This window comes from Hippoglossus stenolepis, chromosome 10 (assembly GCF_022539355.2).
Source record: "Hippoglossus stenolepis isolate QCI-W04-F060 chromosome 10, HSTE1.2, whole genome shotgun sequence".
In the NCBI taxonomy this organism is placed as follows: domain Eukaryota; kingdom Metazoa; phylum Chordata; class Actinopteri; order Pleuronectiformes; family Pleuronectidae; genus Hippoglossus; species Hippoglossus stenolepis.
This window is the reverse complement of record NC_061492.1, coordinates 13,821,915-13,848,450: the sequence shown is the minus strand read 5'-3', so window position 1 is coordinate 13,848,450 and position 26,536 is coordinate 13,821,915. Positions and strand designations below refer to the sequence as shown.

Here is a 26,536-nt window from a genome sequence, read left to right as displayed (position 1 = left end):
ATATTTGTTGTGAACTAGATTTATATGCATCAAATTATGCAAAAATGCAACAAAAAAAAAATATCGTGAAATATATCTTTATTATTTTACAGACACAATTTTTACAGCTCACACTCTTCAGGGATCCATGAACGTCCTCTGTGCGGTGAATGCATCACTTGCTTGCAAAGGCCATGATCTGCTCCTGCAGAGGCAAAAAAGACACCAACTCAAAAAACTCTGTAACCTTTAAGTCTCACTAAACCTCCTCGACACAAGACCTGTAAACCAGTGAAGTCACCATCGTTTAATATGGAAAAGACGTTTCACTTTGCGCCTCCATGGTGAAGTGTCTTTACAGCCAGTTACAGTTGTGTTGGTCTGAATCACTTAGTAGGGAATAAAGCCATTTCACATGAGCGGTCGGTAATAAAAGGGGTGTGAAAACACAAGCCAACACCGCTGTCCGCTGCCCCAGGGCCAGCCCTGCACCCCACCCACACACTTTTGGTAACACTAAATTTGGGGCTAAACTTAGATACCATAGTAGTAGGTTCAAAAACCCTGGAAATTATAGACACCGCTAGAGTAAAGCTCCGTGTAATCAGAAAAGAGGGTGAAGGGTGGGGTCAGAGTGGAGGCGGAGCTTAGGTTTGACAGGTGGTGGATAGTATCTGGGCGACGGTCAGGTTCACTGGGATGTATCGGAGGACATGTTCGACGGTAGAGGCTAAAAGAAGGGGAGCTTGCCTTTAGAGATGGAAGCATGTTGGTGGCCTGCAGACCGAAGGTGCGTAGGAGAACCACAGGGGCAGAGTTAGTGGAGTAGAGGTGCTTCATGAGGTCGATGGCGGCCATCATGGGCAGGTTGTGTCGCTGCCGTTCGGTTTCATACTCTAACAAGTGCTGGATCGCTCCTGCGCAAAAAAACAAAAAAGACTTGGGATTAAAAACTTGTCGTATGGTTTCTACATTAAGTCCTGGTGCTATTTTGACTCCAGAACATTTAATAGAAGGAAAAACAAACACAAATCTCATAACGGGATTTTCATTTTTATGAAAATGAAAACTTATACACAGTTCCTGGCAGAGCGAGCAGAAATACATCAAATAAATGTTGCCGGAAAAGGAGGCTTTTTATAATTCACGTCAACAGCATGTACTTCGGCTGGGCAATGGAAAAGAACTTAGGGGAAAACCACTGCGCTATAGTTGCAGGGCTCGTGTCTGTTTAGAGTTCTCACTGACCCAGGTCCTTCCCGTTAAAGGCCGCCTGGCTCAAGAGCCGCGTGAGGCAAGCCACATCCCCAAAGCCCAGGTTGGCTCCCTGACCCGCCAGGGGATGGACACGATGGGCTGCATCCCTGCAAAGACAAACATATCCTCCACTATCCAAACACATTCAGAGTGTGTCATGCAATTGTATGCCCGCTGCAAAAATCAGAGTCATTCCCCTTACATGTGAAGCCAGAGATCAAATAAAGATTTTTTTTTTTAAATCTCTCATCTCGCAAAATCTTTCAATGAGAAGTCCATTACTTTCTGCACTATCTTACCCAATCAGAGCCACTCGGTGCCTTATGTACTCTGATGCGTGGCCCATGCCCAGGGGGAACATGACACGGCTCTTGGGGCCGATCCCTGCCACACTCGGAGGGAGCTGTCGAGGTGAACCTGCAGACGGCATGATGGCGGACAGGGCCCCTCGGAACAGAGAGCCAGCTGTCTCAATCAGCTCCGACTGGTTATCATTACTCCACTGTCCGTGCAGGCAGGCAAGAGGAGACGTTTTCACAGAGAATAAGAAGTGGTCAGGAGAGAGAGAGAGAAAACAGACATGATCCCTTTAAGTGGACAAAGAAATTAGCTGACATAGGAGCAAAGCGCGACTGCAGCGAAAGTGCTTTTTGTTCCCCTCCCTAACTAACTGGTTTGGCAGGGCCTCGGGAGCTGGGCTGATTAAAAGAAGATGCTGGCCAGGCTATGCAGTTGAATTAGCTCTGTTTGAAAAACATTCCATGCAGTAATGGTCGACACTGGGTGACCACAGGTTTAATTAGCAAACCAGGCCTGAAACCAAACGTGACTCAACCGTGGTGACCCCGTCCATCAGCAGGCCCAGTAAAAATAGCCAGCTTGGGAAAAAGGAGTTTCTCCAAACATAAAAAAATGGATAGGTAGGTCACTCCCGCAGTGAATTATTAGAATTGTGTAAACTCTGGACAAAAACAATGACTATGTTGTTTGTGTGAGTCACTGAAAAACAGGTCCACACGTGACTTTCAACCCCTGCAACATACTGCCCACAAACACAGAAATATTGCATGAGCTGTGTGACTCATGTGGAATCTGAGTGCAGATACAACATCAGCCGTTCGATGATCAGAGCGAGACTTACAAAGGCCGAGTTTATTTCGTCGACGAAGCTCTCCTCATCCAAGGCTAGCAGCTCCTCAGCGAGGCGATGGCTGGTCGACCACACCAGGGAGCTCTCGGTGTCCGACAGCTGCAAACAGCACGGACACGGGAGCTCCATTAAATGCTTATGTGACAGACAGACATCCTGCTACAAGTATCTACTGATGTGGATGATACATTACCGGTAACATTGCGATGGGTCCTGTTGGGAGGAACCTCTGCCAGGCCACATTGTTCTCTGTAGGCTGTCAAACACGAACATGAAATATTACACTCACATTGTGTGGCATTGTGTCGCGTAGCTATATTTGACTTATGTCGCACATAAAAACAAGATAATATAAAGGTTGCTGCAGCGTGGGTGTGTTGTTCTCAGCATGCTGACAGACGTGACATTACAATAATGATCATAATGAAAATATGATAAATACTTGCACAAATTATAAACATTATAAAAAGTATTGAGAAACACACTGTGTTGAATGTGAATTCTTGAAAACTAATCAATCTGGCGGTCATGTGTAGGGACTGAGGCAGAGGAAGGTGTGTATGTTTTTATGGACACACCATGTGCATGTGCATATAGTGTATATATGGATGTGTTTATGTGAATGGATATGTGTTTGTTTCACTATGTGTAATTATACAAGTATATATAAGTGGCTCGTTGTACAGCTGCATAAGGTCATAAAAAAGGTAGTCTAGTTGTATATTCATTATAATCATTCTCATGTTGTTATTCCTTCTGTCCTTCTGAGAACAGGCATCGGAAATTAGCAGTTGCTACAAATGCCACACTGCATTGTATTATTGCTGTGCTCTAATCTCTGTGTATTGCATCTGTCCTTATAAATAAATAAACGTTAATATAATCTAGAGGGGCACTTGGCACTTGTTATCCTGATCCCCTCCAAAAGTTAATGAATTCTTCCTTAGACAATGCTTCACCGCTCCACAAAATTGAATGGACATTGTCGGGTGATTAGTTTTTGAATAATCCTGATAGCTAACACATGAACAAACAAACGCCAATGAAAACATAACCTCCTTGGCAGAGGTAATACATTAAAATACTCACTTCTGATAGGTGCAGCACAGCAACAACAGCCGACTGGTCATAGTTCCACTTGACTGTAGGGATCCCTAATTCCCTCCTCACCATTGAGTTCGGTCCATCGGCACCGATCTGAAAAACAGATGAGCGAGAGGAAAAGAGTAAAAAGCAAACAAAGGAAGGGAAGAAGAAAAGGTCAAATTCATGTGATGGAGTCACACTGACCAGCAGCTTGGCCTGAAGAGTCTCTCCATTGGCCAACTTCACCTGGACCCATGGGATGGATTCTGCCGACTGCTGTGGCATGGGCCACTTGTACTTCACCACCTTGGACCTGTACTTCACCTGCACATTATCTGACAAACAACAGGGACATAAATCGGGTCAATACAAAGAGGGCAGAAAAGAAAATAAAGCAGTGTTCCTTAAAATAAAATGGTAGCTGCTGTGACTCTCACAACACAACAAAGGGACTAACTTTGGTCCCCTGTATGTGTCATCACACCAAGTCAGTTTTTTTAAATAAATCAATGGTTTGCCTGCAGCAACAGCAGTGGAAGATCTATAAAGCACCTCATAAAACACCACTGGTTTTCCTCGCTGGCTCATGGTAGCCACGCTTTGCGCACGCTGCCAGCTTGTTGGATTGTGCACTAAAACGCCCCATATTCCTGTAATATCAGCAGCTGTCATCTCGAAACATGAAAGGATCCTGAGCTACGTTGGCTCGTGCCAATTTGGAGCGGGACCCATCCGCAGAGACGGCTACTGGTGCCGCAACACTAACGTCAAATACGGCTTTTCATTGATTGGAGAGCTTGGGTTTACATTGAAAACAGCTGGTGGGGAGCATAATTCAGCAGACTTTTCATGTACGGCATCTTGAGCCTAACAGCAGTTCATCTAAAATGAGAGCAGAGAAGCGGGCGAATGGGAGGCACATGAGGGAGAAACGTGCCGTAACCACACATCCGTTACTTGGTGCAAATGTTAAGAAACTGTTTATAAATATGCCACTTTAACTGTCTCGCACATTGCGGAGCTAAAGTTTTATTTGAGAACCTCACAAAAGTTGTCGGCAGCGATGCAGCACCATACACCGCCGGAGCTTTAGTGTCTACAGAGGTGGCAAAGCTCTGGAGCACATGGCAGCTTTAAATAGGTCACTGGACCACTTCACGTGTCCACACAGGTTGCCGGGGCTCTGCAGCGCCCAAAATGTGAGGTTTTGAGTTAAACTGCAGGAAAAACACGGATGGCTCCAAGACTTTAACTTTAAAAGTAGTCACCGGGACCGAGTACAAATAAACAAAACCTGCGGAACAGGATGGAATAAATGCGGTGACATTAGCTGCCAGAGTCAGCCTCTATTAGGACATTAGGCAGATGGAACAGGAATCAAGAGGCCTTGCAGGGCGCTGCTACTGTGTGGGGCTCCATGTTTTTAATCATCAGTGCTTACCGGACAGACTGTCCAGCTGTTTCGTGAGCGCGGCCACAACGATGTCATTCTCCACGATGTACGCCATCTCGTCCTGCAGGTTCTCCTTATCGAATGTGATCAGGGCATCCGAGCAGGCATCCCAAACCTAAATGAGAGACCCCATTATGCCTGTGGTCTTCAAGTCTATCCTTAAATGCATCTCCTTTCCTTATATATAGCCGGGCAGAGAAGTGCCTCTTCGTTAAGCTGAACACATCAAAGTTGGTAGCTTCTTTCAGAGGTTGGCATGGCCTGCACCCATCAACCCCAGAGGGATCAGGGTCACCGGCACCCCTCTAGTTGGGACCGATGATTTCAGCTTAACGCCGCACTTTAAGCTGGAGGACCTAATGCAATTTTGTGATGTGGATTTTCACAAACATTATCTTGGGAACACAAATAACAAATGATATGTCTGTGAACATTACAGAGTAGGTCAATATTTATCCACAACCAGAATGAGATATGGTTTTGGGCTGCTCTAATTCCAAACCTGAAAGCAGTGAAAGTTAAACATGGGGGGGGTTGAAAAAGCGTTTGTACAAGGTTAATCCCTCTCCAAGGTTGTAACTATGGTGACAGAACCCATCATTCTGCAGTAATATGCTGCTGCACTACTTTTTTCCAACTCGCCATAAAGTAGGGGGATATACCCTCCAGAAAACCACTAATGGCAGTGGGGTTTGCAACTTGTGATAAGTGGTTGGGAAGAAACATCTACTGAGACCAGCCCAAAAATTGCCTTGGTTTTGTTTAGTGCAGGGTGAAATGTTGCAGCTCTGGGGCAGAACGAGTTGCTGCTTTCTGTGCGAGATTTTTAACAATACTCGTCCTTGCAACTTTATGGAGAAAAATGTGGGTTAAAAAAAAAATGAGGCCTTGATGGCAAAAAAACTAAATTTTCCCTCTGTTTTGAATCTAAACCCTCAATGCTTACAGGACATTTAAGGTGGAAGAGTATTTTATAACATGGAAAGAATGTTATTTACAGTGGACCTGCAGTACTAACTTTGGCTCTATGGCTGAGATGTATTCGACTGAGATTCAAGGGCAAACAAGCCAAAATGGTGGTAGCAGAGGGAAAGGTATAATGGGAGAGGTACACTACCATAATCACTGTAAGGCACTGCATGATGACATCTTAGGCCCAGAGAGAAACCCTGCGGTCGGGTGTTTGGTACACACCAACCACATCTTACAAGAGGGCCTGAGCCTGCACCCACAGCCGTAAAGCCGGCTCACTTCGCAGGAAAACAACCACTCTCCTAATCTTTCATCTTCTTCCCGTTGTTCACATGAATCTTCATAATTAGAAGACTCGGGGAGCGAGTACCAATTTGAGGAAAGTGGAAATGATTTATTCTTCATAGAAAAGACGGCTTTAATAAATAAAGTTTTGCAAACTCGTGAAGGCTTACAGTGCTCTGAACGAGCCATGCCTTTCTTTCTTTTTTTTTTTTAAACGCGCTTTGTGTTCTTTGGCACCCAGCGCGCCACAGAGCCTGCAGAGATACCAAAAAAAGACATGAAGCACACAAAGGGATGAACAAAATGCACGTTACACGAAACCACTGTTTGCCATTTTTATGTGAACAATTATATACCATATACATTATAATGTGATACAGTATTGTGTTGCTTGATACTTAAGATGAATGACTGGGTAGAGGCTGAGTGTAACAGATTTTACTCTCCACAAATTGCATGGTACTAAGATTGATGGATGACAGAAATACATACAGTGGGCCTGTAAATTAGAAAGTCTGGAGGACGTATGCAGAGAAGTTGTGTAACAGAAGGTTTCTGGGAGATGTTCAGTGTCACAGTGGGTTGTAGTTATTTTTGTTTTGGTTGAAATGACACTTGTCTGAACTTTTGACATGGCAGTAAAACGGTAATTACTGTACTGGACTGTACAGATAAGAAAAAAACAACTGCAGAATCCTGAAGATCAACCTACCTGCATTCTTTTATACGGCTTGCATCTCATCTGTAAAATGTGCTCCCACGCTCCAATACCTGTGTGTGCACACATTTCAAAACAATCACTTTACAAATGTTATGTCAGGCCAGTGTCTTACAAATAAAACTAATATCATATTCTGAAAGTAGAAAAACAGATGTATCAAAACAAATGTAAATAGAATGGCACTCAGTGGAGCACATACCTCCACCAAGGCCCAAGGTCACTTTAAATTCAATCAGGCTGCACCAAAATGTATAGATATCAGTTCCCTTTATATGATTATGAGTTTTTTCATCAAGATCTATGAATTATTTCAGGGAAATCTGTAAAAATGTCTCACAATGTTAAACAACGTGTTAAAAAAATCCTGGACCCTTGCTTTTGTCCAGAACCGCACCAAAATTGGATGGGTTCTATCTTGGCCCATGTCCCATCCTTCCACCAAGGGTTAGGGTTAGACCAAGAACAAACAAACCACCAGACCGACAAACAGGCAGGGGTTAAAAACATAACCTCCTTGGCAGAAAAAAAAAAGGATATACTGTGGGTCAATCAGGGTCGAGTCGGAGCTGCACTGGTCCACCCATTAAATAAACATTGCAAGTATTTAAAGACGACACAAACGTGTGTTAAACTTAACCATTGATTTGACTATGAAATGATGAATTTACAGTAAAAATCATTCATCGATCTCTCACTGTCTGTTTGTTTTTGTTCAACGTGCTAGAACCTTAGCCTGCATTATGTAATGCGGTTCTGGAGCTGTAAATCATTTTAAAAGCAATACAAAACCAATTTAAAGCTCCATGTAAAGTTAGTGTGAATGCCAAGTTTTATTTTATGAAGGAGGTTAGTGGGGCTCCATAAACATGGGACATGTTTACTGTATATCTTTAGTTGGTGGTTGGGCGTCAATAGGAGGCAATGACATAAGAGCCAAGCAGAGTGTTTTACGTAAACTCTGTCACTCTGCATGACTGAATGTATGTATCAAATACTCTAATGACTTTTCAATGTCAAATCAGTGTAAGTCTCTGAGCAGCTAATATGGTAAAAAGTCTAAGTGCTTCACAAGTAATGTAAGGGAGCAAATTCATTTGAGATGCTCTCTCACTTTCAAGATTTTTATAGTTGCCTCTGCCAAGGAGGTTATGTTTCTTTTTGTTTGTTTGTTTTTTTCCACAAAAACTGTGGAAGGATGAGACAAAGTGATTTTTTTGGATCACTTTCTTTAACATTGTTAGATTTCTGTGATTTTATCTATTTCATAGATTTCCAAGGCAGTGACTCGTGGATCTTGTGGAAAAAAAGTCAGGCCTATTGATGGGACTGATATCTTTGAGTGTGTGCAATTTGGTGCGGATCTAAATAAAATTCTGGATCTAGCAGATATAAATGGGAGGGTAGGATTTTTTCAGCTGTAAAGTAATAAATAGGGCAACAAACCAGTAACTACCACCAATGTGTAGCTGGAATAGTCGGTAGGAACTCAACCGTTTGTATGTTTCTTGAATAGTTAGCAAATCGTAAGTGGACTGTTGGGCCTTGGTGAAGGTATGCGCTCTATTATAGAGCCATTCTAGTTAAAAATCTCATCATCATGCACTGGAATGTGTGACCTACTGAGGAGATGTTGTAATAATTGTTGCCCGTGTTCATGTCACTGAGCTGTTCAGATGACCATGTGATGTACATGGTATTTTAAGACAGTTATCATTTTAACAGTCAGGGTAAATATGGATGTAAATATGTAAATGTCTTAAATTATTCTGTGCTATAACAAAACACTCAAGTCTGGACTGAGATTCATTCTCAACTATGTTAAATATAGAGATTGTAGTTTAGGACAAAAAAGTGGTTCACTGACAAGTCAGCTAATGTTTCACAATCTGTAATTTTCGACTCTCCCTTCTCCTGGCTTCACAAGTCTATCAATTTGTTTCTTTAATTCCTTAACTAGTAGAAATAGTGCCAGGAGAAATTGCACATGACCTATCACAAGAAGAACAACTGAGGTCAGATATGATCCCTGCTTCGCCTGGGTGACTGGACACTGTCTGATCCCTGGCTTACCTTGTGGGAGCCATTTACTATCGAGCACCACTTAGCCTTTCACAGGGAGGAAGCTATTCACTACAGAAATAACTTTTTGATTTATTTTCTGTCTTTGCAATCGACACGATCACAACAAATCTTGACAATGATGTTGTAAGAGTGTGTAGTGGTACCGCTGAGGATGGTGGTAGAACCAGGACTGATGGAGCTGACTCTGGTACTGTAGCCGTCTGGGACCTTGTCCATCACTTTCTTGTTGCCTGCTTCAAGCAGCAGAATCTTCTTGCCCTCCAAGTTGGGATCCATACCTGTCGATAGTGGAATATTGTATCAGAAGTGACAGGAGAGGTATCGCAGGTTCGATCCCTCCTGCTGCTGTCGGACTGTACAACCACTGTTCAACTGATTTAACTGTGCAATAATCATTTCCTATCCATGCAATTTCATACCGTTAATACCATTTTACTGTTTATATTTTGTTTACATTGCACATATTTCAATCTTTTATTGTCCAGTGTGTGTATATTGCATGTTTTACTTATTTATTACCTTTACTGGGTGTTTATTTCAGTATTTCCCCTTTTGCGGCTGTAATACTGTAAATTTCCCCATAGTGGGACTAATAAAGAACTATCTTATTATCTTATCTTATCGTCTCATACGCCCTAAGAGAAAACACAGCACATATGTAACAATGAGTCTCAGTAGTGTTACCAGACAAGCCTTGATTATTATGGTATGGCTATTAATGTTTAATTGAGGCGTTTAACAACATAATTGAGAGTATAATTCAAAAAGAGATTTCAGAGTGACATGTTTCCATGTGAGTGCCAGCTACTTCTGATACGGACAGGTCAGTAATAGCTGTCACACACTGACATGTGGCCACTGACACCACTCACCCAGGGAACATGCCATTGCCGATCCAACCATCCCTCCCCCGGATATGATAACATCATACACCTCATTCTCGCCAGGATCGTCCCCATGTTGTGCACACACTAATCCTCTTCTGCTGATGTTTATAGCAGATACGTGTTTCTCGGCGACAAAGCACCGACCGAGTCCGTGAAAGGCCAGCGCCGCCTTTGTGAGCTTGTGCATCATCCGATCTTCACGCTGTCTTCATATGAGACAACCCGAGTATTAAACAGTCGTGGATAAAGTCCAGCTGCAGAGCCTGAGAGCCACACAGATGTTTCCCCTTGGACGTGTCCTAACACGAGCAGCTGTGAGCTCCAGCCATGTTGTGTTGACATTCGCACCAGAGGGGAGAGCGCTTCCGGGTTTATGGCCAATCGCGGAGCACGCTCTGACGCGGCGGGCGCTCTTCCGCTTGTGTCCACAGACGGTGCTAATGCTACCGCTACCGACGGCCCAGCTGCACAGACTGTCAGTGATACCCAGGTTTGTTAAATTGTCAACTTTACGCCAGCAGCATATTTACTCCAGCGTGTGAGCTTCAGAGCGGCTGAAGAAAGAAACGTGACCTCAGAAAACTCCTCTTTCACCGGGTCGGCGGCTCCTTCACCGCTTTCAAGTTGTTGTTTCCATTGGTTTTCTAAATTGTTTTTAAAGTGGCAGAAAACAGGAATGGAGTTTGTGTATAAGTATACGAGAAGCGCTAACGTTAGCTCACGTTAAATGCATGTTATTAAAACGACATCACCCGCTGTTGTGGGCGCGGAGGTCCGGTTGCCATAGTAACCCCTCGACACAGGCAGGATGTGGAGTTTGAAGAGAGCAACTTTATCCAACTGTTTCATTCTGAAATGGAAGTATATATTTATAAATACGTGTTTTTATTATTGATTTATCACCACATTGTTTTTTTTTAGATCGATTGTTTGATCTCCAGTGGTAGAGGAAGTGTTTAGAGACTCTACTTTAGTAAAATACTAGTACTATCACAGTGTAGAATTAAAACACCAGGAGTATAAGTGCTTTCTTGCTTTAGAGCTCATTTCAGAATAATCTGTGTTATATTATTGGATTATAATTATTGATGCATTAGTGTGTATATCACATTCATTTAGCAGTATATCAAGGTGGGCCTGAATTTCATCACTTTAGATACTTAATGATATGAATCTGTCACTTGTGACTTAAGTGTATCAAATTTGAATTGTAGTGGAGTAAAAGGATTAAGTAGAATCAAAGTAGAAAACTCAAGTAAAGTTAAAGTACATGATAACTGCACTGTAACACTTTTAAGTTATTTTACTCAACTGAAAATAGTCCTTAATTCTACTAATGGGTGTGCAGTGAAATTGCCAAAATTATTACTGTATATGACATTATTAGACTAATACAGATCCATCAATGTGTAATATTTAATGTCTAATTATGTTAGAATAGAAATATACAAGACACAAAATTGAAATACTGAAGTTAAATACCAAAGTACCTCAAAAATATCTAGTATAGTACGTGTATAATGTATCTCGCAACTTTCCACTTGTTTGTGTATGTGTGCAGTATGTTTTGAGAGGGTTTATATCTATAATATAAGATATGCCAGTTTACAGTGTATAATCTATGTAATTGTATTTTTGGAAATGTTTAAAAATCACAATGGAAAAATCACAATTAAATATAACAAATAGTATAATTTCAGAAGATGGAAACATAAGCAGTTTGGTACTCCTCATTGATGAATTGAAAATTGACAGTTAAAATTGTTGATGATTCAGGTTTCTCTTCTTCAATTTACAGGAATTCACAGCTTTTTAAAAACTTTTTAAAAACTTAACTCTGCTTTTTTTTTGTCAGACAAACATGTCTAAGCTGGAGGCCTTGGTAGTGGATGGACTGAGGTCGGATTTGATTCTCCAGAAGCAGCTGAAGTCCCTGACTGAAGCCCTCAGACAGCAGCTGCAGGAGACAGAGAAGAGACACTTAGAGTTGCTGGAGAGGAGGATTCATCAGAACGCTCTCCTGTCAACAGATGTTCACCAAGAGACCTATGATAAAAAGGAATTGAACGCGCAGACCAAGTAGGTTTGATTGCTTGTCTTTTATGTTTTACTTTAATTATGATATATATGTATTCCTAAAGAAATTTTACTACTTTCTAGACCTGTTGGAATGAGGAGATCCATCTCTACGTATGCCCTGACCTCAGTCAAAGATACCTCACGCCATGTTAGATGGACAGAGACGCCTAACTCAACTTCTTCAGCCTGGGTACACTGTTCAGTCACAGCTACCAAGACACAGCAGTGTGAACGGTCCGCTTTATCTAAAACAACACAGATGAGGAAAGAGGAGGAGGCCGAGGCTGAATGTCAGAAGAAGTTCTGCGCCCACCCAGTCCCCAGCCATGTCGTGCAGCCTCTCTATCAGGAGATGATGGCGCTGCAAGAGAAAGAGAGGAAGCAGGGTCTCGAGCAGAGGAAGAACTTCTTGCTCTCCATTCAGAAACCTTTCACTTTCCAGGAGAGAGAGAAAGAGAAAAGGGAGAAGTTGATAGCTTTGTTAAACCAAATCTCACAGGAGCAGGAAAACAAGGCAGCTAATGTCAGGAAACCTCCTCGCAAAGTGGAAAAGGACCCGCTACATTCTAAGCTGAAAGGTAGGATGATGTATAACTTCAAATTCACTTTATATTCAAGATGTACAAGGTGCGACATCACATTGTCACATTGTATATCTAAACAATCTAGTTCTAAGTATAATCCATGATCAGATGCCACCACAATCAATAATCCACGATGTGTCTGTATCCATGATCCTGTATCTTCAATGACAAAGCACGAGGACTCCATATGATGCTAGATATCCGTACAATATAAAGGGCTAGAGGAGCGTAAGGTACTATACTGCCAGCTCAAACTAATACAGGCCACTGTCTCTAAACTTGTCTGGCTTTATAAATAACATAAATCAGTGAGTTGTGTGAAGTTCAACTAAAGAGTGATGTGTCCTTCTCAGGTTACTCCATTTTTACAGTAATTAGAATAGGTAAGTATTTAGAACCGATAGAATAGTTTTCAGATTTATCCATAATGTAGAATTAGAATGGCACTCAGTCGAGTGTATACCTCCACTAAGGCAAAACAATCCTGCACATGATTGTCTAGTTCTTATAGTAGAAATACATAGGAAAAAAGGAAGTGGTTTCAAAACTGTAATGATTTATTTGTCATGAAACAGAAAGTGAAAAAACTGAAATTGTAAAAACTATTCTTGTTTTGCCCCTTAATCCTCATCCTCACCAAAATGAATGGACTCTTCTTACTCCCAGGCCTCATTCTTAATTTAGTAGTTTCTTTGTGTAAACCTGCAAACAAATACACCAACAAACAAATAAACCATCAAATCAACAGACACAGGTGAAAATATAAGCTCCCTATCAGAGGTTATAATGTGAGTTGTAGCCCTGTGAGAAAAGAGTCGATCTCTGTTCAAAAACTGGAGCATTGGTTTGTTGTTCAGATTTTGAACAAGTCTTGAATAAATATCCTGACCACATTGTTGAAACAGTTACAAACCTAATAGTCACATTAACTGACCCTTGTAGACTCTACATAATAACATGACTGAAGCTTTTACCTTATCTGACTGTAACTCTGTGCAGACCAGGAGGAGGTCAGCAGGACAGTCCACACTCAGACAACCGTGCGACAGGAGAATTCCTCTGCACCCTGCATGCCAAAGCTCCGCACCGCCAAGCGCACCAGGAAAGAAAAGCTGGGCTTCCTGGATGAGAAGCCCAGCTTCCAGCCAAAAATCATCCAGCAGGTCCCAGATTTCCGCAGGTTGCACAAGGCCTTGCAGACAGAGGTGCTGAGGAAATCTCAGAGTAAAGATGTGACAAAGTGTCAGCCCTTCAGCCTCAGAACATCAGCTCTGCCTGAAAGACAAAGAAAGATGAGCCCAGAAAAATCTCAGGTAAAAAGTTTGTTAAAATTGCTTTATTGGTCATTTTCTCAGTTGTTGTGATTCATCCGTTCGTTTCAGTGCAGTTTTATTCCTTCTTAGATTAGATGGTGGTAATTTCATTAAGTTAATTCAAGTTTAATTAAAGTGTTTTTCATTAAGTCAAGTTTTCAGATTTGTTAGTAACATATTAAAGCAGTACATTTAAAGGATACTTCCTTTCCTGAGGTGGTGGTTTCTCTGCAGGAGTTACATAAGACATTCAATGCACCAGGTCCAGATGGTTTCATGTTATGGTTCTACATCACCTTTTTTGAAGATTCTCACATTGACTCTGCTTGATGGATGTTTCAAGACACATCCACCCACCACTTTATCAAGTCAGTACCCTTCTCTTTTTTTTAAGGATGGGAAGCCACTCAACGTCCTTAAAGTCCCCAACGTTCTTCATGACAAGCTCCTTTCTTAAATTAACTAAAACTAACCTAAGATGAACAGATGTTGTGCACTGGTTGGTGGTCTGTGACATATTCCTGTGGTCCAGTGATGCAGTGGAATTTGACCAGGTCACATTTTACGTTCTTATCCTTGTCCTTGGGAGCAAAGTGTTTGATGATGAAAGATTTATTGTATATCCTTTGTGTTCTTCTGCGCTGTGTGTGTAATTTTAGGGGCCGTTCAGGCCACTTCCCTTCAGATGTGGAAGTGTAAAGCAATTTAAAATATGTACGGTAGGCCAAGTTCACAGAGGGAATATTCCCCTCCTTTGAAGTATTGTGTTTCAAACTTTCTCCACCTCGTAATTTATGAAGTTTAACTCAAGCTCCATTTCTACAGTACTGATATACTGTACAAAAATATATATGTTGGTGTGTGTGTGTGCGTGTGTGTGAACTGATTAATACTCATTTGAGTAAATTTTTTGATGAATATTAGTGGATTTTCTTGTAATTTCTGATACACTATTACTACAACTGTATTGTGGAGAAATTATCTTTATTTTTTTAATCTATTCTAAATTGATCAATTTATTTTTCATTCAGCTTTTCACACAAATAAAGTAACTAGTCTGCTGCCTCGGAATCGTCCTATGTTGTATCATGTGAATGAAAACAGCAAGCAAATTACATCCTATAAGTTTTTAACTTATTATTTTTTAAAACGTTATCTATATTCAATACTTTATGTAATATTTAGTCAAACAGTAAATTTTGTTTTCAGCCAACAAAGATGTCTTTTCACTCTCATTGACAGGAACCAAAACTAAGTCATCTCAGTAGAAGTAAGTCGCTTGGGGCCTTAACATCACTGTCCACAGACACACTGCCCACATACATTACAGATGCTGTGAGGCAGCGCAGCATGGCCATCAGGTGAACTGCATTGTTTTGAATTTTTTCCTTTTTAAAAACTTTGACATCCTACATATTTGGATCTAATAAACTTTAGAATGTTTTTTATACCTACACAGAAAATCCCTGGAGCTGAGGGATAGTAAGAATCAGGAGCACGCAGAGTGGTTGAGGACATATCAAACGAGGTCCCAGGCCATGAAGAAAACAGTCGCCCTCCATGCAAAGCTGCTGGACCCACACAGCAGCTTGAAAGAAGTTTATGATGACAAACTAAAGCTACATACGTAAGTACTGGTCAAGTGAGGCCATTCGCTCTTGCAGTGTTGCAAACTTTTCAGGTCACATCAAAACGACCACACACGCCTGCCACAGCAGCTCAGACTATAATCTTTTCTTTTGCATGAAGGATGGCGGACCAGCAAAGGATGAGAGAGTACATGACAGAGTTACAGCACATGAAGGCCCGAGTTAGTGAACGCCCTTATCTCTTCGAGCAGGTGAAGCAGGTGAGTGACACAACGCTTCTACATTGCATCATACTGTAAATTACATGCGTTTACAATGGTTTAACTTTGAGTTTTTTACTGGCAGAGAAATGCAAAGGCTCTCGCGGAGCAGACATACAGGGACAAGCTGAGGAAAGCTGGGTTCATGGAGCAGTTTGTTGAAGAAAAAGGTGCCGCGATAGAAGAAACATCTTTCTCATCCAGATCTGAGGACGACGCCAACGAAAATGACCAAAGACGTGAAAATGACATTCATCGCAGGTACGGGGGAGAGAGCATTTTTAGCAGGTTTTGTTCATCCAGTATGTAATCCCAGTGTGTCCGGTAAAATTATGAATAGCACTGCTGTCGGAGAGCCAAGGACTTGATGTGGTTTGGTCATATTGTATTACATAATTTTCTGAGCTAGCCCTACAGTCTTTAGCGAAGAAAAGAAAAATACTCTAGCCAAGTAAAGGTTCGATGTAATTACAATATAGCCATTTTCTAACCCCACATGTCCCCACATTTAGGGAAGAAAATGTAGACGACGGGGAGAAAATTGAAGATGTGGAAGAGGAGAGCGTGAAGTCCAAAGGGGAAGAAATGCCATGATCAAAAAGGTCGAGAAGCCACAGTTTTCTGTGGCCTCCCCACCAGAAAACAACACTGTACTCAGGAATGATTCATGTCATGGCAGTCCGCACCAAACGTGCAAAAGTACAAATTATAAAATGTACTGAACTTTGACATTCATGAATGTCACAGCTGGGAAATGATAAAGTTCCTACATAACTGCAAACTTTTTATATGTGTGGGTAAGTCATTAATAAGTAATTACTATTTCATATGCTTTGAGTTTAACACAAACAGAACACATGAAAATACAAAGTGACAAATGAGGACACCACCAGTGGGTTTGTGACATTAATTTGTCCGAACTCAATTGTATTTGCCACTTCCCTTAAACATACTTTTCATAGTTAAGTTAGAAAAATTCAATAAATGTATATGTTTTGATTGGATGGGACACGAGGCATCTGACCTGCATATTTTCTCAGATGAGGTTAAACTTCCCGGTAATTTCTCCAGCCACACTGGCACCTAAATAAACAACCCTCACCGTGCATCTGCATTTTCACACAGAGCAGCTCAGCGGTTTGCTCCCAGGCCCATAGACCCACATCAAGTACACGCTTGTTGTTGCACGTTCACTGTCTTGCCTGTGCCTGGACAGCAAACTACCAGAGATTTCGAGAGATCGTTTTAACTTACAAACCACATGGGAATGTCTGGAAATGTATGTAATCATAATCAAAAAGTCATCATTTAAACCCCCACATACCATATGGTTACTTTAGTAGGCTACTGTGTCATGCATTCAAGCTGTGGGAGGTAATTTTTAGGTCAAAATATCATGAGAAATCTCTAAGGGATTTGTCTTACGTAACACTATCGAAATCTATATATTTTTTTTTTTTTGTGTGCAAATGTACCATACAAAGAAATATCTAATATGTTATACAGTGAATGTCAGAGAAAAAATAGTACGACTTTCAGGGCATTACAATTTGTATATATTTTGTGCATAATTACTAACTGAGAAAAATGTTTAACCCAACATGTTGTCATATAGATCTTATAGATGCAATAAATAATCACAAAGTCCCCTCTATGAAATCTGAAACATCACATGACAAAGCTTCAAGGGCTCCATCCTGTCAGGTTGTCATGGGAACTGTGTATCCACCCCCCACTCTTGCGTTATAGTCCCTCAGGGGAACGCTGTGCACCTCTGATTCCCCCGGTGTACAACCTGTTAGATAATATCCAACCTGCATGCATGAAAAGCGCGAGGCAGCAGACGCCTGCAACGTCTCTTTAGACAAACTGCAGAGCGTCGGATGAGTGTGGAGGCTGAGAGCGAGGGAACATACACATCTCATTTAGATTAATGAGAGGCTGTGCACTTGGCCGCCGAATGTTATGATCACGCTGTTTGAGGAGTGGCTTTCCTTACCGGATGAACAATATAATTTCACGAAGGTGGCGCGTTCAGGTCTCTTATTATTTCAGCCACTGTGCAATATTAAAATTCCCACACATTTAATTCTGTAAATACATGGTTTGCAAATGTAGGAAGACGGGGACACACCCTGGAATAGATGGTACGGGCCTCAAATGGACTTCACCTACCTTAAAACATGTGAAAATTACACTGTGTGAAATGCTTATGTTGTGTTTTCGGGTTATTTTGTTGTTCATTTTAATTCCCGGTTTGTTTGAATTCACTTGATCATAAAGTAAGAGGGCAAAGGCCAAGTATTTGCTGAAGTGCAGTGTATGTTGTGAGTACACAGTAGTGTGTGTGTGTGTGTGTTTGTTGAGTCTGTGTGTGCGTTTTAGTCCTTGCTTCACCTGCAGGAGGAGCTGTGGCTCGCTGCAGCCTCTCTGGAGCAGAAGAGAGAGATCCCTCTTTTTCTCCTTCAGTGGCATGAATAATATCCCCAGTGCTGGAGAGAGAGCACATCAAGAGGCAAGCGGCAAAGGGAGAGAGAGAGATAGCAGCCAGCGTGACAGATTAGAGCGTGGCAGAACTTGTCTCCCTGACTGACTGCACCGTGGGAGAGCAAGTGCACCAGAGTGACAGGCTATAGGCTGCTGCCTGCACACACACAAACACACTCACACAGACACACACACACACACACACACACACACACACACACACACACACACACACACACACACACACACACACACACACACACACACACACACACACACACACACACACACACATTCACAGACCCCTCAGCCCAGCTGCACCAGAAGAAGTTCAGAGAGAAGACTGACCTCAAGAAGGTACAGTATGAGTGTGCGTCTCAACCCTGGGAATCATATCTCTTGTCCCACTCTGTATATCTGTCACATCATGAGGAAATCAGCTGTGTTGCGCTCACTTGATGCTCCACTTTGTTTTCCAGGTGGGTCGGGGGAAGTTTTGGATTCACTCGACTGTTATGGCTTTCCTCAGACTGAGGCTTCTCGTCCTGTAGAGGATCCTGTGCGTCTCCAGTCCCGAAGCAGAAGTCGTCTCGTGCTGCCAGCCTGAGGGAGGATGGAGAAGCTGTCAGGAAAGGACAAGGAGCTGATACGAGGCAGCTGGGAGAGCCTGGGAAAAAACAAAGTTCCTCATGGTGTCATCATGTTTTCCAGGTAATGTCCTTCTCAATCAGTGGGATTTAGAGGGAATAAGACCGTAAAGTGACTTGAAAAGAGAAGAAAACATTTAACGATTGTTATTCTCTGCAGTTAACCCATTATTTCAACGTTTTCTAATAACATTTTATACCTAAGTGATAGGGTATTGCTATTTTTTCTGTTTCTTGATATACTGTGATGTTAGAACATGTAAAACAGGTGTATAAAGAGGATCACGCTAAATCCTTTCGCTGCACACTTTCACCATGCAGACACCGGAGGCTTGACTTGTTGCTTGGCGACAGACTGCAATAATCCACAATTTACTTTGAGATAGATGCTGTTAAATCACACGCTGGCAGGAGAGATGCATGATTTGTAGATTGATTCTGGGTCCGTGTGAATGTTTGGCAAGCCCATGCTGTCTGTATACACCTATAGAAAAGTGTGGTATTTGTCTGTGGTAGACTGTTTGAGCTGGACCCCGCGCTCCCCAGTCTTTTCCACTACAACACAAACTGTGGCTCCACACAAGACTGCCTCTCCAGCCCCGAGTTCCTGGAACATGTCACCAAGGTGAGCTCTGTTCACCACAGCGACCGCTGCTAGTATACACACATTCAAAGTCTCGGCTGAAGCTGGTTTTAAACACTTTGCATGTGCATGTGTGTGTGTCTGTGTCCACCAGGTGATGCTTGTGATCGATGCAGCCGTCAGCCACCTCGACGACCTTCACACCTTGGAGGACTTTCTGCTCAACCTCGGCAGGAAGCACCAGGCAGTGGGAGTCAGCACACAGTCATTTGCTGTAGGACCAACATCACAACACAACTCTCAAGCATCAATTTCACAAGGGAATGATCTGTGAGAAAATATGTTCTGGTGTGTGTTTGTTTTGACTTGTGCAGGTGGTGGGTGAGTCCCTTCTCTACATGCTGCAGTGCAGTCTGGGCCAGGGCTACACGGCGCCGCTGCGTCAAGCCTGGCTCAACATGTACAGCATCGTGGTAGCAGCCATGAGCCGAGGGTGGGCCAAGAATGGCGAGGACGAGGCGGACTGAGGCGCACAGCGGGAGCTGCCGAGCAGTTGCTCTCAAATCACTCAACATGGTTGCCATGGAATAAGGTTGTGTAACTTGCAGCATTGTGGCTTTGGCTGCTGTACATTTGCTCTGTGAGTGGGGTCGCGTAGTTTAGCGAATGTATGGTGTGGTTACACTCTCGGATCGACCTGTAGCAGAGTTTATTTTCTTGGCCGTGGATGTTTAGCTGCCAGGTGATGCTGTGAGGATCCGATCCAGTCTGCTCTGGTTCTCCTGAGGTTGGACCTGTAACCTTAGCTCCTCTCACTGAGAAAAAGGATAAAACAGTTTCGTCTCTTTGTTTATAATGGCTTTGATATATATACTCAAATGATACCAGTGACTGTAGTGGTCTTTGTGCTGTATCATGAAAAGAGTTGCACAATTGTGAATCAGTAGATGTTTTATTTAGGCATCACACACTACTCAAACTGTGATGCTTACTGTGGCCAGCACGGCAGCTCTCTATCCAACTGGAACACAGTGATACTTACAAATACATGTTCAAACCTTTGGGACAAAGCAATGTGATCTCACAGAAGAAAATCCTATCATCACAGTCATTACTGTGTTTTTAATGAATATTGCACATCATGACACCTCTTTTTATGTGTGTGACCTTGTTATCTAACATTTAAAGTATTGATTATATAAGCAAAGCACTCTGAGAGCTTTCTTCAGTGATCTATGACTGTTAAGGCGTCTGTGTGCACCTTTCTCGACATGGTGTGTGTGATGCTCTCTCCTGCAGAGGTTGTGAGTACTTCAATAGGCTTCAGCAGACTGTTAAACTCTAACCTATAGACTGTTATGTGACCTTTAGAGTGTAGACGTCGAGGGCACAGAGGAGGAAGTATAACATCCTTGTCCCTTGGCCTTGGGTTTCCAGTCGTTGTTCGTGTAAAGTAGTTTTATTGTACTGTAGTTTAATTATTTAACTTGTGTTGTCGTGGCTACAAACATATTGCTGCCTCGGATTTAGAGGGGAAGATGAGCAGAGTTGCACGTGTTTCTCCGATACAGGAAGTGAAATCAGGAGTGACTATTTGTTCTGGTCCATGAAACCAAGAGGAACTTGGTTTAATTCTTAATTCATTTCTAGAGCCTGACAGATATGGATTTTTGTGGCCGATGCTGATACTGATATTTATTAAAAAAGACTTTGGCAATGATTCTTAAGAAATTGTTATCAAACCCTTATGACAAAAAAATGTGATTGAGTTTTTATATTTTACAGGTAACCATAAACTTTATTATAAATAACTTAAACAAATACGAACAAATAAATAGGACTTTAATTAAGGAAATAAACATAAATTCAAATTTGTTCACATTTCTGCAATGTTTATTCGGTATCTTCACATATCGGCAAACAAAAAGGTTGATACCGGTATGTCTGTTGTATTGGCCGATATATATGGGTCAGGGTTTTATGTATTACCCACAGAACAAATAATACAGAGCCACTGTGTGCTGACTCGGTCCAATATGTGTGTATTCCTATTATTGCTGCCATAACACTGTATACATCATCCTCAGCTGGTATTTACATTCATGGTCATATCGCCAAGTAACTTAGCAACAGTGCGCCAAGTATTAGATAATAACACCATACAACTGTAAATCCAAGCTGCTGATATGTGGTTATTATCGCTTTAGTCTGAGTTTACATTTACAAAGTTTATTTTTATATTCTGAAATGTATGTGTAGTCAAACTTTATTGATCTTTTTTGTTTTTTGTTTTTTCCAAATGTGATGTACAATATATCCTCCAGAAGTATAACCCTGTGTTGATTTACCTGTTCATGAAACCAATACAAGAAAACATATAGGTACATTTGCTATAACCAATATAATAGAAATGTTATCACCATCTAAATGCGTTCTCTGTTGAAGTATTTTATCCCTGCAGAGTCTGTTCAGTCTGTAGCCCCATAGTTATACTGTTTGTTAACTGATTGTGTAGGTGGTGTATTTTTATAGTGATTCTTTTCTTAGCACCAGTACACAGCCCTGTGCAGGTTGTTATTCTCCCTGTCTGTTTTTTGAAGTAACCTGACGTTAGGTCTTTTTTAGCAGCCAGCCGCTAGAACGTTACATCCAGATCTGTACATATTGGGTGTGTTACTGTCTACCTCATTAATATCAGCTGCTACTGAACAGCGATGACTTCACTTAGTTATCCTTCAGCCAAAAAAATGATTATTCGAGTTAATACAAACTCAATAGAAACTTAATTGTGACCTGGATTCCATGCTACACTTTGAAGAAAAACATGTTGTGTCCTCACTTGAGACTAAATAAATAAAGTGATCTGTGGATATTTGATTGCTAATCGAGGTCAGTGTGTTTTCCTCACGCTCTCAGATTGTTATTGTCACAGGCAGACGACGGTTACGACATAGTGGTCAGCGTTTGAAATCAATCACACGACGCCTGATTTCCTTCCCACTGACAGCCCCATCCCTTAGCGTTACGTAAGATCCAAGCGCCGAGTGGCTCATCGCCCTTGGCTACAGAGACGAGGGCGACTTCAGGCACATCAGCCCGCTTACTCATGCAACTGCACAATGTCACATCACGACTGTTTACAGAATTTCACTAAACTTTCAAGAATTTCACGAATTTGCCCATGGGATCTTACAGCGGGGAGTGTTTGGTATTTTTAATTTTCCTCCAAAAAAACAAGTAAAAACCTCCCAGATATTTACACGTGTTTCTGCTCGAGTATTATCAGCTTGCGTGTGTTTTTTTGTCGGTGAAGAGCCACAGTAGTGACGGACATGGGGAGGGGAGGGTGATTATGATGACTTATCTCAATGCACAGGGCTCATTTCTCCCATATAGACAATTTGGTTGTATCATTGTAAAAGTCACATCTGTGAGCTGGCTGTCCGTTCTGCTGCTGGAGCAGAAGCTGACATGGCCTTAATCTGTCTCCCCGCACTGCCAGCACTATGCTCTCCCTCTCTGTCCCACTGACAGTCTGCTGTATTTATGCTGGATCCACGCTCCACGTCTCGCTTCAGCCCACAGATGGTCACTGGACTCTGCCTCGACCTTCTCTCAGGTCATAAGTGGTTAGACTGCTGCTGCAGAATCCACCGTGCTCCCACGTGAACCACAGCATGTGTTAATTTCCCCCTGTGGTAATTAATTAGTCGGTCCCTGCACCTCGTAGCGCACGGGGATTTGTCGTCTGGAGAGGGAGTCTGCGAGAAAAGACAAACACACATTATTTTTAGAAAGTCTGCAATGTGTTTTAAAAGGATGGGGTTTTCAACGTTGTCATGGCAACTGTTAAGTGATGGTCCAGAGTCGTGAGTGTCGGTGCATTTGGGGGGGTTGGGGGGGCATGGCTCTTTCCCTCGCTCACTCATCCTAAATCATGCAGCGGAGAGCAGCGAGCTGAGTGGACGGTGACTGTGCATGCAGCCTCAGGTTAATCAGGTTTTTGCTCCGATAGCTCTCGAGGAGCTGCAGCCCCGCAGCACGAGCCTGCCAAGCAACAAGCTCCACAGTGGGACCGAGCCGTCTGTCAGCAGCTGCTGCAAGCACGGACGAGCAGTCGAAGATGAGGCTGGTGTTAGTCATACATTTTCTAACTGACTAATACACCCTGTAAATAGACCAATTCAATGTTTTTGCCTCTCGATACTTTCAAAACTCACAATCATGTTCGTTCAAAACCCGACTGTTCCTGCTGAAGATGCATCACAGATATATGTCATAAAGGCTGTGTAATTTCCTAAAACAGTTTGGCACTATAGTTTTTAGCAAATGTTAATACCTTATTTGGTTTTTAGTATTTCTTTGTGCAGATTAGCCAAGTTGCTGTTGATCTACACTGAATAAACAGTGTGTCTGATTGTATCCTCTGTTGACACAGACGATTGGTTGAAGCTGCTGCTGCTCCACTAACATATAAAATGTATATCTGGGCTTTGTAAACATTGCTTTATTTAATTTAAGATTTTATGGCAGCAGGATGGTGTCTGGGATTGGCTGAAATAAACTCCTGTGCCAATGTTGGCTGTGATGAGGAATCGTGACGTGCAGTGCGACAGTGTAAATCATTTATGTGTTTTTAACATTGTAAAAAAACATGGACGACGCTCCTCTCACCATCCAGAAGTGAAGTCAAAATATCCTGGATACGAACGCTGCCATCTTGAGCTGATGACGTCATTTGGAGCCAGAGTCTGCAAAATAGCGATTGAGGGAAGCTGCCACGATGACAATCGTGAGTACACCTCAGCTGTCAGTCATGATGTTTCACGTTGTCTTTATAGCATCAAATAACATCGGTGTTGTACGACCTATCTAAAATGACAGAAAACATCTTTTAGAAAAAACATTTTTAACATGCACTTGCATTTACTTTTTATTTGGCCCATGTCCCATTCATTAACATGGAGGAGTGGGGTTTATGACCTATACTGCATCCAGCCACCAGGGCGTGATCAAGACAAATTGGCTTTACAAACAGTCTATGGTTTAAATAGTTATGCAGATCTACGGCTCAGAGGAACAACATCTAATTGAAATATATGTATATAAGGCTTACTTTTAAAATCAATTTATTATTGGATTTCTCAGGATCTGACAATTGTCAAAACAGTATTGCCAGTCTAATCCTTTAATATAGAGTGTAAGAGGATCAATTCAAGCTTGAGTTAGCACACGGTGCCCAATTAAATCCACTGAAATTGATTTTCTATGGTTATTTCTATGGTACTTACTGGTGTGCTGCATTAGATAACCTTCCTGACACTGCTACATATACTGCAGGGAAGGCCACTTATACCTGAGACACTTTTTCAGTTTTATAAGGAGATCTCAGTGTGAAACATTTCCCATCGAATTGAAGAAACAATCTATAGCAAAAAGTTCAGGCTGAAAGTTGAGAAAGATTGTGTGATGTGATTGAAAGATCTCGAACAGTTAATAAATGGACCAACTGCTTCCAAGGTTAAATACCAATTTTCAGTGTCAATTTTTAAGCCAAAATGGATGAGAGCTCCTTATTGCATTTAGAGGAATGAACATTTAATTATCTAATATCATCAAATCCCATTAACACATAGTCAAATTCCTCTTTTAGGGAAGGGCAGTAAAATCTCCAGGGCAGCTACTGAGTGGACTTTGTATTTCCGAGGTTAAGGATCAACTTTAAATCTTGATTCCTTGCTAATGACCTTTGTTCCGGCCTGAATGTCTTGCTCCTACTTGGAGCTTCTATATTATGCAAATACTAAACACCAGCAACTTATTAAGCCACATTTGCATGTTGAAACTAACCCATATGGGAGTGACAATATGTTTGCTGCAGGAGGCAGAGGTGTTTTCTATTCTCGGCATCTGGGCAGGAGAAAGTCGAGTGGCGGCCCGTGCACCCAGAGGAATTCACCTTTCACTGAGAAGCGTGCTCTCAGCAGTTGCCACGGGGAAAATGTCAGGGACTTTTCTTTCTTCTTGCGTAACTCTTAGCAATGAAGAAGCACTGTATATATTGTCAGGCATGCTATGTTGTTTTTTTCACCCTCTTATGAACCATTTCTCTGCTGGAAGTACACATCCATGCAGTCAGTGTGAGATGTCTTGAGGATATACTTTGTGAAGTAGTATTTAAGCACTGTGGTGTTACCACTTTCCAATGTGGTTTGGATAAAAGCAGACGCTTGTGCAATCATTTGCAGTATCCACCGTCTGATGTGGCTTCATAGGCCAAGGAGGTCTGTAGTACATGCAGAGGTTTAATTGTGTTGAGGCTCTATAGTTGGAAAGCGTTCACTCTCTGTTAAATTAAGGTATTCACTCTGTGATTTTGTTTGAATAGGTGGTCTGATCAGAGGGATCATATTTTGGGAAATGCGTTTATGAGAAGGCTGATATATTTTGCGACTGTACATTAAATATGAAGCTCCTGCTAGCAGCTGATTAGTTCTACTCAACCCAAACACAGAGGAATACCGCTAGCCTTGGTACAAATGTGAAGAAACCCATCTAGCCGCATGTCTTTACCATTAACTTTATCCCAAGAGATTACTGTGTACAAAACCCTAAGAGTAAAAAGTTTTAGTTTTACAAGAAATTGTGTGTCGGAATAACTTCTGGCCATACTTTGGAAACCACACCTAGAATTGCACTCAGTAGAGTGCATACCTCCGTCAATGGCCTACAGCCCCCTTATGGGGCCACATTTAAATTCACTAGATCCAGATTTTTATTTGGACCTTAACAAAATTCACACTCAGAAATACCAGTCCCCTAAACATGTCTGATTTCAAGAGCCATGAATTATTCTCTGAAATGTGGAAAAATGCCCTATCTGAAAATGTTTAAGGAAAAAGTTCCTGGATCCCTCCCTTGATGCGGATCCACACCCCAACATTTTTTTGCAGATCCAGACAAACGGGTAGATCCAGGACTTTCACTTTCTTTAACATGTTGAGATAGGGCGCTAGCCTTGGTGGAGGTATATGCCCCTCTAGGTGGTAAATTTTAGGATTAGTCAGAAAACGGTAATGTGCACATTTCCCTAAGGCTCATTACAGTAGGCCTACTATTTAC

The 26,536-nt window shown here is 41.9% G+C and overlaps 3 protein-coding genes across 4 annotated transcripts; 2 read left to right on the top strand and 1 right to left on the bottom strand.

Moving 5' to 3' along the window:
• Positions 1-61: 61 nt before the first annotated feature.
• Positions 62-10,250, bottom strand: coq6 (coenzyme Q6 monooxygenase). The gene is made up of 12 exons (XM_035168075.2): positions 9,858-10,250; positions 9,129-9,263; positions 6,895-6,953; positions 4,914-5,040; positions 3,677-3,807; positions 3,476-3,583; positions 2,580-2,642; positions 2,378-2,485; positions 1,536-1,738; positions 1,228-1,343; positions 730-896; positions 62-184 (listed from the first exon to the last, which is right to left on the bottom strand). The coding sequence occupies exons 1-12, from the start codon at positions 10,060-10,062 to the stop codon at positions 155-157; spliced, it is 1,452 nt and encodes a 483-aa protein (XP_035023966.1). The 5' UTR covers positions 10,063-10,250; the 3' UTR covers positions 62-154.
• A 66-nt stretch (positions 10,251-10,316) lies between these two features.
• On the top strand, positions 10,317-16,478 carry fam161b (FAM161 centrosomal protein B). Its single transcript, XM_035168073.1, has 9 exons — positions 10,317-10,362; positions 11,728-11,951; positions 12,033-12,529; positions 13,535-13,848; positions 15,091-15,209; positions 15,308-15,475; positions 15,598-15,697; positions 15,783-15,958; positions 16,210-16,478. Exons 2-9 carry the CDS (start codon positions 11,734-11,736, stop codon positions 16,289-16,291), a joined length of 1,674 nt encoding a protein of 557 aa, XP_035023964.1. The 5' UTR covers positions 10,317-10,362; positions 11,728-11,733; the 3' UTR covers positions 16,292-16,478.
• A 1,630-nt stretch (positions 16,479-18,108) lies between these two features.
• ngb (neuroglobin) lies at positions 18,109-22,298 on the top strand. 2 transcript variants are annotated; one of them, XM_035168076.2, is made up of 5 exons: positions 18,110-18,541; positions 18,664-18,895; positions 19,348-19,456; positions 19,569-19,688; positions 19,789-22,298. In XM_035168076.2, the coding sequence occupies exons 2-5, from the start codon at positions 18,798-18,800 to the stop codon at positions 19,939-19,941; spliced, it is 480 nt and encodes a 159-aa protein (XP_035023967.1). In that variant the 5' UTR covers positions 18,110-18,541; positions 18,664-18,797; the 3' UTR covers positions 19,942-22,298. The 2 variants fall into 2 exon arrangements, with proteins under 2 accessions (XP_047197657.1, XP_035023967.1); XM_047341701.1 differs by having other exon boundaries at positions 18,109-18,895.
• The last annotated feature ends 4,238 nt before the right edge of the window (positions 22,299-26,536 follow it).